Below are 12,370 nucleotides of genomic sequence, written 5' to 3'. Positions count from 1 at the left end.
GCTTTCTCCACGCAGCAGAACATTCCTTATGCACAGGCTGCCTCACACAATTAACACAAAGCTCACCCAGGCTTTAAGACTTTAAGACCAGGCTCACCTCACTTTAAGACTGAGTCAGGCCTCACTTAGTCTTACCTTAAACCACTCAGAGTAAGGCATGAAGACAGCAGGGCCCTCCAGAGCAGCCTGACGAGCGATCAGGAATGCAGTGATCATATTTTCCATGTCATAATTCCCAAAGGCCTTTAGCAGGAGATGGCTCAGTAGATCTAGGAACATAAAACAATAACCTCACACTTTGCTCCTGACAACAGTGCTGTATATTTTCTGCAGTAAATGAAGACAAATATCTGTGATAAAACATAAGGCAAGACATGTATTGCAGCCTGGAGAACCTCTGGAGTCTGATTTTATTTTATTTTTTTTTAATGCACTTTCAACTGTCAAACACACTTGGATTCCCTGCAGGGAGTCCAGCACTGGGATAATTAGTAAGGAATTCTCACCAACAAGCTCTGCTAGCAAAGGTGAGCTAGAACTAAGGTTCAGTTAGTAATGAAGGTAATTATCAAACAACCACTCTGGGCTGTACACAGAGTTTGAGAAGTGGCAGGCACGAGGGCTGGCATTCACATCACCACGGATGTGGAAAGTCTGAGTGGAAAAACAGACGTGCTGCTGCTCTTTTCCCTGCAGGAACCACCCTGGTGGGTGACTCTCCTGCTCCCCACCCCAGCCCAGGGGCACACAGCAGGCTGGCAGTGCCCACCTACCCTTGAAGAGCTGCTCAGCCTCAGCCTGGCACACCACCAGTGTGGACACACAGGACAGGACGTGCTGCCAGTTCACCTCATGTGTCTCCAGCACCTGCTGCAGCTGGCAGATGGATTCCTTCACACTGAATGCCACCAACAGCTGGAGGAGTGATGGGAATTCCTGTTAGCTTGGACATACAGCCACAGACAAGACTGGCAGGCTTTTCCGTGACTTTTTCAAGCTATCCTGCAGCTTTTGGTCAGCTTCCCAGGCTCAAACATCAGCCTGGACTGGAACCAGCACCAGCTACAATAAACAGCAAAACTACAAATCTTTCAGAGTCCATGTCATATTCTCTACCAGTGAAAATTCACATTTCCAATCAACATCTTTGATCTCACTAAGTGTTTTGCACTAGCAAAAACCACTGTATCTCTTTTCCTTCATGCTTCCTCCTCCCAGAGTTTCTGGAAATTAGTTTGGATTCTGCAACTGGATAATGTTGCACTAATTTCCAATAATCTGATTTCAGATATCTCAGTGGGTACAAACCCAACATAACAAAGTTTTCTGAGTGACATCAGGCAGATGTACCTTGCGATACAGAGCTGTGAGCAGGGGGGAAGTCCTGGTAAAACTCCACTCCTTCTGCATCTGGATGGCATCAGACACTGCACCCACAAAAAGAAAACTTCAGTTGTGAAAACACATAAGTCTCCCTTGTGCAGCCATTAAAAACTGGAATTGTGTCTCCCATTTGTCTTTGGAAGACGGGCTGTGGCACAAGGACTGGACTGGCACTGTCAGCCCAGAGCTGTTTCCATGATCACACTGTGTAGGCTGACATGGCACATGCACAGAGAACCAGCAAGGAATCAGCTCCTCCCTCATTAACCTCTTTCATCTGGGGGCCAGCAATGACACAGCTCTCCCACACAGCAGACAAGCAGCTCCAGGGACTTTACAAGAGATTTCATAGCTCAAAAATATTCCCTTCCTAAGAACATCAAGCTTCACAATTACTGATCTGTGATTAGAAGCAAAATTTTCTCCTCAACTATGACCCTCAGATGACTTTTTTTTGCCTAATTTGGTACCCTGCTTCTACAGACCCCAGGAAGGAGCTAAGAAGACTGGAGGCTGCTCTGGCTCTGGGTCCTCCAGGCTGTGCTCCACTCAGTGTGGGACAGAGCCCTGGACACACCAGGAGACACCAGGAGACACCTGTCCCTGCCCATTCCCACCTTTCAGCACAGGGTTGTAGGTGAGAACCTCAGTCAGGGTGTGTCTGAAAAACTGCCTCAAGGAATCCGGGTGAGCCACACTTCCATAGAGTGACACATTGAACACATTCAGCCTGCAAAGAAAAAGGAAATACCAGGAACAATGGCAGCCAGGTGCTGATTAAATATGATCAGCCAGGTATTGATAATATATGACCCACCAGCTGCTGATGTAATAGGAACAACCAGGTGCAGCTCAAGGTGAAGGACTGATTTTTATTCTACATCCATCTTCTCAAATTGCCACAAATATATATATATATATTAGTATGTATTTAAAAAAAACCCTCATGGTTACTCAACACTACACAGCCATCAGATTTACAAATGTGAGTCTGGGCACAGGGCTGAAGGTGACATGTACAAAGCAGTTAAATAAAACAAATTTGGAAGCAGGAATTGGAGATGATTTCACCTTCCAGATGCTTCTGCTCAGAAGCAGTGAGAAAACTTGATGGGGAATTTCTGGCACGACAAGAGGGAGGTCCAGGGTTGGCTCCAGCACCGCCAGAACCCACTTTCCTACCTGGTCCTTATCTTTTTTACAAGCACTTTTGTCTGCACATATTTTATTAGAGGAGAATACCAAGCACTGGGAGGGGTGTGGGGTATGTAAATAAGGAAAAAACACCTCACAACATTCCTCTTATTTCAGTAAGAAGTGCAACAGTGGATAAAAGCCTCCTCCTGACACTGTTTGGAACGTTTCTTACCAGAAGCTCACAGCTTGAACCATGGAAACGTCTTCCTGCTTCTCTTTACCAACAGCATCAAGCACCCCTGGACCCCAAAACACACAAAAACCCAATGAGAAAAGAACTGTGACACTAAACCCCGCATGGGAACTAACAGGAATGAGCAATCTGGGCCCCTTTACAAAGGTGACCCCGCTAGGGAAATGTGCAGAATTTAGCAGAAGCAGCTAAATTCTTACCAGATTTTTTTTCCAAAATGACACAGAGATTCAGAAACTATTACCACTGACCTTGAACCAATTTGAAAACATCCCCAAGAACGTGCTAATAATGAAGCCACCTAAAAATGCATCTAAATCAGTATTTCATTTCCAAACCCAACCCAAACCTATCTGTGAGTGTGAGCATCGTGAAGCCTTGTCTGGAGGCAGGGATTTGCACAGGCTGAATTACCCACCCCACAAACCAGGGTCCGAACAAAGAGCAGGCTGGGGGAGGGCCACGCCTTTGTAAAGTGCCATTTGCATAGCAGGAATTCCTTTAAAAGCTCGTTCTGCCCCAAAACGACGGGGAGAGATCAAACAGGTTGGCAGCTTGCGCAGCGCGTTGTCTTGGCGATGATCAGCCCACAGCACTGGGAGCCCACAGACTGGGAAAGCCTTTGCTTTGCAGTCTGCTGCAGCAGCACTTCTGCTTTGTGCCACCCCGCCTTGAAAAACCCTCCTCTTTCAACCGTTAAAGGAGCTCGGTTTGTGTATTCAAATAATTTTGCTAAGAAAAAAAAAAAAAACTGAAAAGAAAATTTACTGAGCAGGAGCAGTGAAACAGGCGTTCCTCACACACCACCACAGCTTTAGGATGTAACACTCTCCTCTCCTGCTGAGGAATACTTTAAGGTTAAGTAGGGGAGAATAAAGCAAAGGAGATAAACTCAGCTTATCTTGAGGCACAGCAGTTCAACGCTGCCAAATCATTACAGTGAACGGCTCCCATGCTACTCCCAGCCTGTCCTTCTCCTCCCGTGAAGGTCTTCAGTAACAGAGAATTCTTTTACATTAAAAATCCTAATGTTCTCCAGAGATTAATGAAGTGAGACCCCTCCCCTCAAAGGTGACCCAAAAGTATGGAAATAATAAAATATCTCCTCTAAACCTCAGGTAATGCATTTTGCAGGCACCAGGCTGTGAGTGTGGCAGTGCAGGCTGCGCAAATGGGGAAGGACAAATGAAGAGCAGGATGCAGACTCCTGTCTGCCTGCCAACAGCCTGCTCCCTCCTCCTCCTCCAAAATCCCTGCTCCTCTCTTGAGAAGGGCTGGTTTGCAACTGTTAAAGGGCCACCTGAGATGGGATTCATACATGTTAAATAATAAAGCACTTCTCTTGCAGCTTTCCCTTTTTAGAAGGACTCACGAGGTCTGTGAGAGGTTTCTGTGTACAGACAGTGAGACCTGGGGCAAAGGATGGGGCTGGCAGTGCCCACAGGGATGGAGGGGAGGTGGTTTGGCCTGGGATGGGGTCACCTTACAGCAGGGAGAAAGCAGCAGCCTCTGCAGCAGCCCTGAGCAGGAAATGTGCCAGCAGGGAAAGCAGGGAAGTGCTGTCACTAAGGAGACAGGAGTGACAGCAGCTGCACAGTGACACCAGCCAGGGGTGTGGGACACAGGAGGGGTGTAAGGAACGTGACAGCAGCAGGTACAGCATCTCCCCGTGAGGATCAGCTGTGGCACAGGACAAAAATAACCCTCCTGTGTGAGTGTGTTTAGTCTCTCTGCGTCAGGATTTGCTGGTAAATCAGGAGCTGCTGCTGCCTTGAGCCCTCAGCAGTGGCACCAGGGCAGCTCAGGCCAGGCCAGGCACGTTGCAGCTCATGGACACTGGTGTTTAAAGGCTACACACCTACACTAGATGTCTTTGCTCAGCACAAAAATAGAGGTTTCAGAAAACATTAGCCTGCAAATCCAAACGGTGAGTCAGCAAAATGGCTCATACCGCTGTCAATTTAAAATTTAATTTACTAGGCAGAAAAAAAAAAATAAATCTAAGCAGCAAAACTGATCCTGGCCTAACCTCTGTGCTCCACCTGCTCCCAAGCAAACCTGTTAAAAATCAGGAAATTGGGTTAGGTATCTATATGATGTTACAGCTGGGAGCAGAAAAAAACAAAGTAGCATAAAAGGCAAGAAATTATCTGCAGTGTCTGGAGACACTTTAGGAGAACCACAGAGAAAAACAGAGGCAAATAAAATCAGTGACATAAATATTATGCACAACAGCACAGACAAAGCAGCCAGGCAAAGGGTTTCTCCTTAGGGATTCAGCAGTGAGCAAGGAATAGAAGTCTTGGGAACAGCAGAGGCTGCACAAAGCTGGGATCACAGCAATACTCACATGCCAGCATCCTCTGTAAGACAGCACGGCAGATCTGTTCAAAATCAACAAATTAAGGGCTTTAGAGTTCTAAATAGCTGCAGTTCAATGCAGAAAAAGTAAATTGACTCAAAGAGTTTTGTCCCTGTTAAAGCTTCACTTTGACTTAAGGCTCTGCAGTAGAACAGATAAAATAGACAGAAGAGCAGCATTTTCCAACCTTACAGCATTCCATGTCTCATATTCAAATGGAAGAGCCAAGCAATCCAGGTGAAAGGAAGTTTAAAAATCCCTGGATGTGCCACTTTGGAGAAATTCTCCACTCAAAAAGTCTCAGTTCTGGTTTCACCATTTCCCCCACTCCAGCACCTGTACCACCACCCTCTCCTTGCAGCTCCAAGCTCTGAATTGTTTGTACTCAGCAAGAGCCAGAGATAATTGGAATTCCTTTATTAAAGCACCATTTGCAACCAGGTTCACTTTATCCTTACATGGGCAACCTTCTGGAATTCCACCTTCCTCCCCAGCTCTGGAGCCTGTTCAAAGCCATGCTGGAGAAACACGATGGCAAAATCTGCAAATCAAGAAGGAATTGGTGTTCCAGCATCCCCTTTGCACCCAGGTCACTTCTCCTTCCCCTCCCACCTGTCCCAACAGTCTCTGAAAAGAGACTCAGCAGGAATCATTTATTGTCTTGGAGTAAAATTATTCCCAGGGAAAAAGAATCCAGAACTTCAAGGATTATAAAGTCTAAAGAATTTGCAGTTATGCTCCATGACCTCTGCAGAACTCAGAGGGGCTCCACACTCAGACACTGGAGGGATTTTTTTTTCTTAAATAAACTAAAAAAAAAAATTATAGAAATTGATGGGAGGGGAAAATGGAACTCTGAAATGTTTCTGGCCCAAAATCTCTCTGGGACTTTGCAGAGTGTCACAGTGCCAGTGTACCATCCCTGAACCACACCCCTCATAATCACAATTTCTTGAGTCACCATAACTCCAAGGGACGGAAAAATTCAAACTAATTCTTTTTTAAAGGAAAAAAAAAATGCTACATTTGCCAAACATATAAAAAAATATATTCCCCAGAGAAATGAGGTGAGGAAACACAAAGTGAGGCCAACAGAGTGTTGTTACACCTCTGAGCTCCTGCCCTGCACCCAGCCCAGGGCCTTGCCTGAGAGAATTCGCTGTGCCAGCTCTGTGTCCCCACAGGGACTGTCCCCAACCTGCTCACAGAGGTCACAGAGGCTGCTGCAGAGCCACTCCACTGCTGCTGGGCCTGCTGGGCTCCTGCAACACACAAAAGCACCTTCAGTTCAATCCCTCCTGCTTTCTGTAAGGCTTGGCTCTCTCCACCTCTGCACTCTGCCCTAAATGCGCCATTTCATTTATTTAATTTGGACCAGCACGTTTTCTTTACAAGCAGATGCTTTTTATATTATTTGCTTTTTAAAAAGATCCTGCAACACACACATGCAAAGGAAAACTGTGTGTGAAATTGTGCATCTGAGTATTTCCTCATCCCTGACATGAAAAGTTTCCATTGAGAAAACGCTGCTAACCAGAATTTCAGTTCCAATTTATAAGACACTTCAAAAAAGAAATTAAATTCTTAATCTATGCCTTTGGCTCCCTTAAATTGCTTGTGAACAGACAAGAAAACCAATATCAGAAGATCACTGGGACATTCCTTTGACACAATAAGGAGACAACCTGAAATCCACAAATGGGTGAGTTTTTAGCTCTGTGTCATGGAATAATTGAATGGTTTGGGTTCAAAGGGACCTTAATGTCCATCTTGTGTCACCCCCTGCTTGGGCAGGGACACCTTTCACTAGACCAGGTCACCCTAAGCCCTGCCCAACTTGGTCTTGGACACTTCTTGGAGGGCAAAAAAATCAAACCCCAAAATTCTTAGACTAACAATTCTCTGGAGATTAACTCTGCCAGACCAAAAAAGATTTTATGAAGATGGAAATACCCACCCTCTGCAGAGCAAGACTTTTCCTCCAGCCCAGCTGGTGGACACCAAGGAACCACCACACCCAAACTGGGCTAATTACCCCAGAATAACCCCCCCAAACCCACAGCAGCTCCTAAATCCTGCTAATCTGATCCCCTGGCAGCACCTGACTCCATCCTCAGTCCAGAATACTCATGACTAATCCCTGATTATGTTTCAATAGGCTTTAGGAGATTAGCTACATCTGCAAACCCCCCCCCAGAGCCCTGCTCACCTCTCCAGCAGCTCTGCCAGGCCAGAGATGTCACAGCTGTGCAGGTGCCACACGGCCTCCAGCACGGGGGGCTCCTAAGGAGATGTCACCATCAGGTCACCACAGCCTGCACTGGGCACGTAACATTTGGCTATTGCAAATCACAGGTGAAAAATAAAAGCTCAGTTCTGTTTATTTCCAGCTATCCGGAATTGGAGGTTGTTAAAATTTAAAATTGATAACACTGGTGAGGAAAGATTATATTTCCTAGGAATTTTGGGGTGGTTTAGGGTTGTAGATGCATCATCATTTTAATTTTTTTGTGGACAAGTAATGAATATATATATATGAATATATATGAATATATTAATATATAATTATTAATATAATATTAATATATAATTATTATATTAATATAATATAATATTGTAATATATCATAATTATAGTATAATATATCGATATATATTATATATTATATTATTATATTATATTAGTATATTATTTTATATATTAATATATTGATTAATATTAATATATTAATATATTAATATTTTTCCTCTGATATATATTAATTAATTATATGAATAATATATTAATCAGCATTTCCTCTGGAATAATGCTGATATATATTAATGATATTATTAATTATAATATTAATTATAATATTAATTATTAATTAAATATTATAATTATTAATTACATATTTAGTATTATATATTATATATTATATATTATATATATTTATTATATATTTATTATATAATAATTAATTATATATTATAATTATTCATTATATTTTAATTAATTATATTAATGATACATTAATCTTTTTCCTCTGGAATAATGCTGATATATATTAATTAATTATATTAATAATATATTAATCAGCATTTCCTCTGGAATAATGCTGATATATATTAATTAATTATGTTAATAATATATTAATCAGCATTTCCTCTGGAATAATGCTGATTCTGCAGACTTGAAGGAGCAGGGATATACCTCGTACCCTGACCCCAAACTCGCCCATATACTTTGTGTTCACAACCTAATTCTTACTGTAACACCCTCAGTTACAGAGTTATCTCTCACTTATCCCCGTGTCTGCCCCAGGACCAGGAGATCTTAATCAGCCTGTGAAACACACAGGTTCTATTTTCAGCTCAGGGGCGGATATTTGAGAGCAAGGCACAGCCCTTTATCTGGGCAGATCAGCCTTTCCCTCCTTTCCCAGGAGAGCAGTGAGGAATCACAACTGTCCCTCTCATAAAAAAAAAAAAACAAAACTTCACTCACAGCACCACTTGTCTCCACAGAATACACTCAAATGAAACCAAGACATCCCATTTGTGGGGCAGCACAAGCTCTTATCTGCTATCTGGTTTCTTTCTCTGTGACCTCACTTTGTCTTATCACCATTCCCAGGTAAACAAAGCAGAGAACCAGGATGGCAAAGACATTTGGAATATTGTTGGCAAAGCACATGAAGGGCTCTGCACTAAACTTGCTCTAAAATAAACAAAATAACCAAAAAAACTCCACCATCTGTAGTTCAGCTCATGCCTTTGGAAGGTCAGGAAAGCCAATCATTCTCAGGAATGCAGAGATGCCACATCCCATGGATGAAAAATCATGGTCTGTGACACCACAGTGTTTCTCCATGAGTTCTCACCTTCATTTTCCATATTTCCTGGCAGAAGAGGGAACGACAGAACGTGTTGTTTGCCAGCAAATCCTTCACAGTCTGAAGCAAGCAGGACAACCTCTTCTGGCATCACCCCAGAAATAAAGCAGAAATAATTCCCTTTGTGAATAACATGCTCTCAGAAAAAAATAAAATAAAATAAAATTGTTGCTTTGCCCTATTTGCTGCTTTTTAAAGGGTCAAATGGTGGAGAGAATTCAAAGGAAGGGTCTAAACTTCTCTTCTTATATATCTTGTACTTCTGCAAGCAAATCAAACACCTCAGTGAATAACTGTGTTTGGGGCTTAATCAGAGCAGATGAACTGGGATTACAGTCAAACCTACCAGTGCTGTTTTGTTGATAAAGATAAAGCTTTGCCCTTACTCTCTGGCCAGAGCTCAGCAGTGGGGCTCTCGAGGGGCTGGCAGAGTCCTGGCAGATCCTCTCCACGTTGGCAACAGCATTTTTGGCTGCCAAGGTGGCTGTGGGCACACCCAGCTTGGAGGCCTGTTCCTGCAGAACAGAGACTAAACAAAACACCAAAGCAGAAGATTGTCATCACCAGGCAAGAAACAAGACCAGAACAATGAAAAGAAATTAAAACTGGGGTTGCACATAAAGGCAAAAATCTAGTATTGGGTAAAAATTCTTCCCCACATGTGGCTTGGTAGATGCTGCTCACCTATAAATGACTCTGGTGACTCTCCCTGGTGCTCTGCCCCATCCTTCACACCTGGCTTGGCTGAATCTCCCACCTGGAAGCCAAACAAAACCATAAAACTCTTAGATATCTGTCACACACATTTATCTATCCCTGCACTGATGGAGCAACTGAAGTGAAATTAACACGGAGCTCCCACATGGGAGTGGAAAAGCCCAGATTTCACTTTACAAGAGATGTGTGTTTAGTGATTGTCAGTTAATGCCAAAAATAAAAGGAGATACAGGTCAGTGTTCTTCATCCCCAGGGACCAAACAGCTCAGCAGCAGCACCAGGAGCAGAATTTCTATAATCCTTACCTTTCAAGTCCTTTCTGTGAAGCCACAAAGCCATAAATATTTGATGAAACACATCCAAATGTTGGATCATTTTCTACTTAAATCCCCCTTTTTCTTATAAAGGGAAATATTCTCTAGAGAAAGAGAGACCCTGAACTATGGGAGATATTTGCATTATCTGTTGTAGCTGTAAATTCAGTGTGTGAGGAGAGGGAGAACACAGGAGAATCACAACAGTGGCTCAAGATAAGGATGTCATGAAGACTCATGTCAGTCAGACGTGGTTGGTAATTCAGAGAAAAGCCTGAATTGTCCTCCTTAAGATTCACAAGGAGCCAGTTCTGCCAAGGAAAATATACTGGATTTCTCAAAACCAAACCACGATTAACCATTTTTAATCTGTAAAACATTGATTTTACAGACTAAAAATCGATGGAAAAGGGATAATAATCTCATTTCTGCAACACAGAGCTTTCAACTTCACCTTACTCCTCCACTGTTGGTTTTTCTTTCCATGTATCACGGAAATTTGTGTTCCTGGGACATTGGCCCCACTGACCAGTGGCACCCATCTCCAGCTGGGATCTCCCACTCCCAGGACACCCTGCCCTGTCCCGTTCCTACCTCCAGGAGGAGATCCCCCAGGTTCTGGTGCTGCTCCAGCAGCCTCAGAGCCGCTTCTTGGAGCTCCGCTTGGCTCCCGAAGGGGCTTTTCCTCTTCCTGGCTCTCCCTGCTGAGAAATTTGGGTTTATTGGTGTTCCCAGGGACATCACCGCCCGCTCCCTGCTGCTGGGGGATGAGGGCAGAGAGGAAAATATACGGGGGCATGAGGGCAGGGAGAGCGGGGACAGATGTGTACCGGGGCACGGGGGCTTTGAGGAAGGCAGAGGAGGATTTAAGGGACAGATGTTGGGTACGTGAGGGGGGACATGAGGGCAGGGAGAGGCCGGTGTACAGAGCAGGACAAGGGGGCAGATAGAGGGGTGTGTGCAGGCAGAGAGAAGGGGTGTAGGAAGGCACAACGGGGACATTCACACCCCCCGTCCCCTCCGCTGTCCCCCGGCCCGCCTCAGCCCTCACGTACCGAGCAGGTCCCGCCAGCTCCTCCCGCCCGCGCCCGCCATCGCGGGCCGCCGTTCCCGCCACGCCAGCCCGCGCCGCTATTGGCTGCCGCAGGCCGAGCCCCCCGAACCCATTGGCTGAAAGGGAAGAGCGGCCGTGGGAGTTCCCACCCCGCCGCCTCTGCCCATTGGTCGGAGGCGCGGCGCGGTCCCGCCCCTGCCGCCCTCTTGGTAGTGGCAGCTGTGGGCGCCGCCATGTTGGGAAGGGCAGGAAGGGACAGGGAGGGACACGGAGGGACATTAAGGGATAAGGCGGGTCGGGCACAGTGAGGGAACCCGCGCCGCCCTGTCTGTGTGGGACACGGTGAGGGACTCCGATCCTCTCAGTTCTGGGCAATGAGGATGGTGCTGGCCCTGATCCCACCCAGGAAAGGGAACAAGAGCGGCTGGAATTCCCAAAGGGAAGAACCGCCAGCATTGCTGGGAGAATAAATCATGGAATCACGGAATGGCTTGGATTGGAAGGGAATGGTTTGTACTGGAAGGACCTTAAAGCTCTTTGTGTCCCAGCCCTGCCATAGAAAGGGACACCTCCCACTGTCCCAGGCTGCTCCAAGCCCCAATGTCCAACCTGGCCTGGGACATTCCGGGGATCCAGGGGCAGCCACAGCTGCTCTGGGCACCCTGTGCCAGACCCTCACTGCCCTCACAGGGGGGAATTCCTTCCCAATATCCCATCTAACCCTTCCCTCTGGCAGTGGGAACCCATCCCCCTTGTCCTGGCACTCCAAGCCCTTATCCAAAACCCCTCTCCCTGTTTTTCCTCAGATCTCTTTAGGTCCAGAATGGCCACAAAGTTTCACAAGGAGCAGCACAGAATTCCCAGAGGGATTTTTCCCTCTGATCTGATCCTTCCTGACGATGAACCACTGCTGTTGGCCACCACAGCCTGGAGCAGCAGTGGTGATTGTTTATGGAAAGATGAATTCCCCGGGGTGTGTCCAGCATCAGAAAACAGGCTGGGATTGGCCGTGGATGGTTTATTGAGGTTTATTTATGTGAGTCAGCAGCACATGATGTCAGGAGCCAGGGAGAATTTCCCAGCACATCCAGCAGGGACAGAGCCATGGGATCCCTGGAGAAAATCACATTCCTGGGTGGCTTTAAACCCCAATGCCATCTTCAAGTTTGTGCCAGCCCCAGATTTTGGGATCCCCCATCACAACCAGCCCCAGCAGCTAAAGAATCTGCTATCTGACTGGGAGCTCAGCATTCCAGAGTGCTCCTGGAGTTTATTC

The 12,370-nt window shown here is 45.5% G+C and overlaps 1 protein-coding gene across 1 annotated transcript in view; it reads right to left on the bottom strand.

Annotated features, from left to right (window-relative positions):
• The window catches only part of FANCA (FA complementation group A), a gene marked incomplete at its 5' end in the record, with an annotated part of 32,032 nt that extends 20,897 nt beyond the window's left edge, over nucleotides 1-11,135 (bottom strand). Inside the window, 14 exons of the mRNA XM_083870227.1 lie at nucleotides 136-269; nucleotides 774-915; nucleotides 1,351-1,427; nucleotides 2,001-2,113; nucleotides 2,753-2,819; nucleotides 5,124-5,157; nucleotides 5,594-5,676; nucleotides 6,282-6,394; nucleotides 7,345-7,418; nucleotides 8,998-9,093; nucleotides 9,396-9,538; nucleotides 9,694-9,766; nucleotides 10,635-10,741; nucleotides 11,096-11,135. Coding sequence (XP_083726353.1) covers nucleotides 136-269; nucleotides 774-915; nucleotides 1,351-1,427; nucleotides 2,001-2,113; nucleotides 2,753-2,819; nucleotides 5,124-5,157; nucleotides 5,594-5,676; nucleotides 6,282-6,394; nucleotides 7,345-7,418; nucleotides 8,998-9,093; nucleotides 9,396-9,538; nucleotides 9,694-9,766; nucleotides 10,635-10,741; nucleotides 11,096-11,135 — 1,296 coding nt within the window. The remainder of the gene's footprint in view (nucleotides 1-135; nucleotides 270-773; nucleotides 916-1,350; nucleotides 1,428-2,000; nucleotides 2,114-2,752; nucleotides 2,820-5,123; nucleotides 5,158-5,593; nucleotides 5,677-6,281; nucleotides 6,395-7,344; nucleotides 7,419-8,997; nucleotides 9,094-9,395; nucleotides 9,539-9,693; nucleotides 9,767-10,634; nucleotides 10,742-11,095) is intronic.
• Nucleotides 11,136-12,370: the final 1,235 nt, after the last annotated feature.

Source organism: Zosterops lateralis, assembly GCF_965231275.1.
Source record: "Zosterops lateralis genome assembly, chromosome: 12".
NCBI classification, from domain to species: domain Eukaryota; kingdom Metazoa; phylum Chordata; class Aves; order Passeriformes; family Zosteropidae; genus Zosterops; species Zosterops lateralis.
This window is presented reverse-complemented; position numbering and strand designations above follow the sequence as displayed.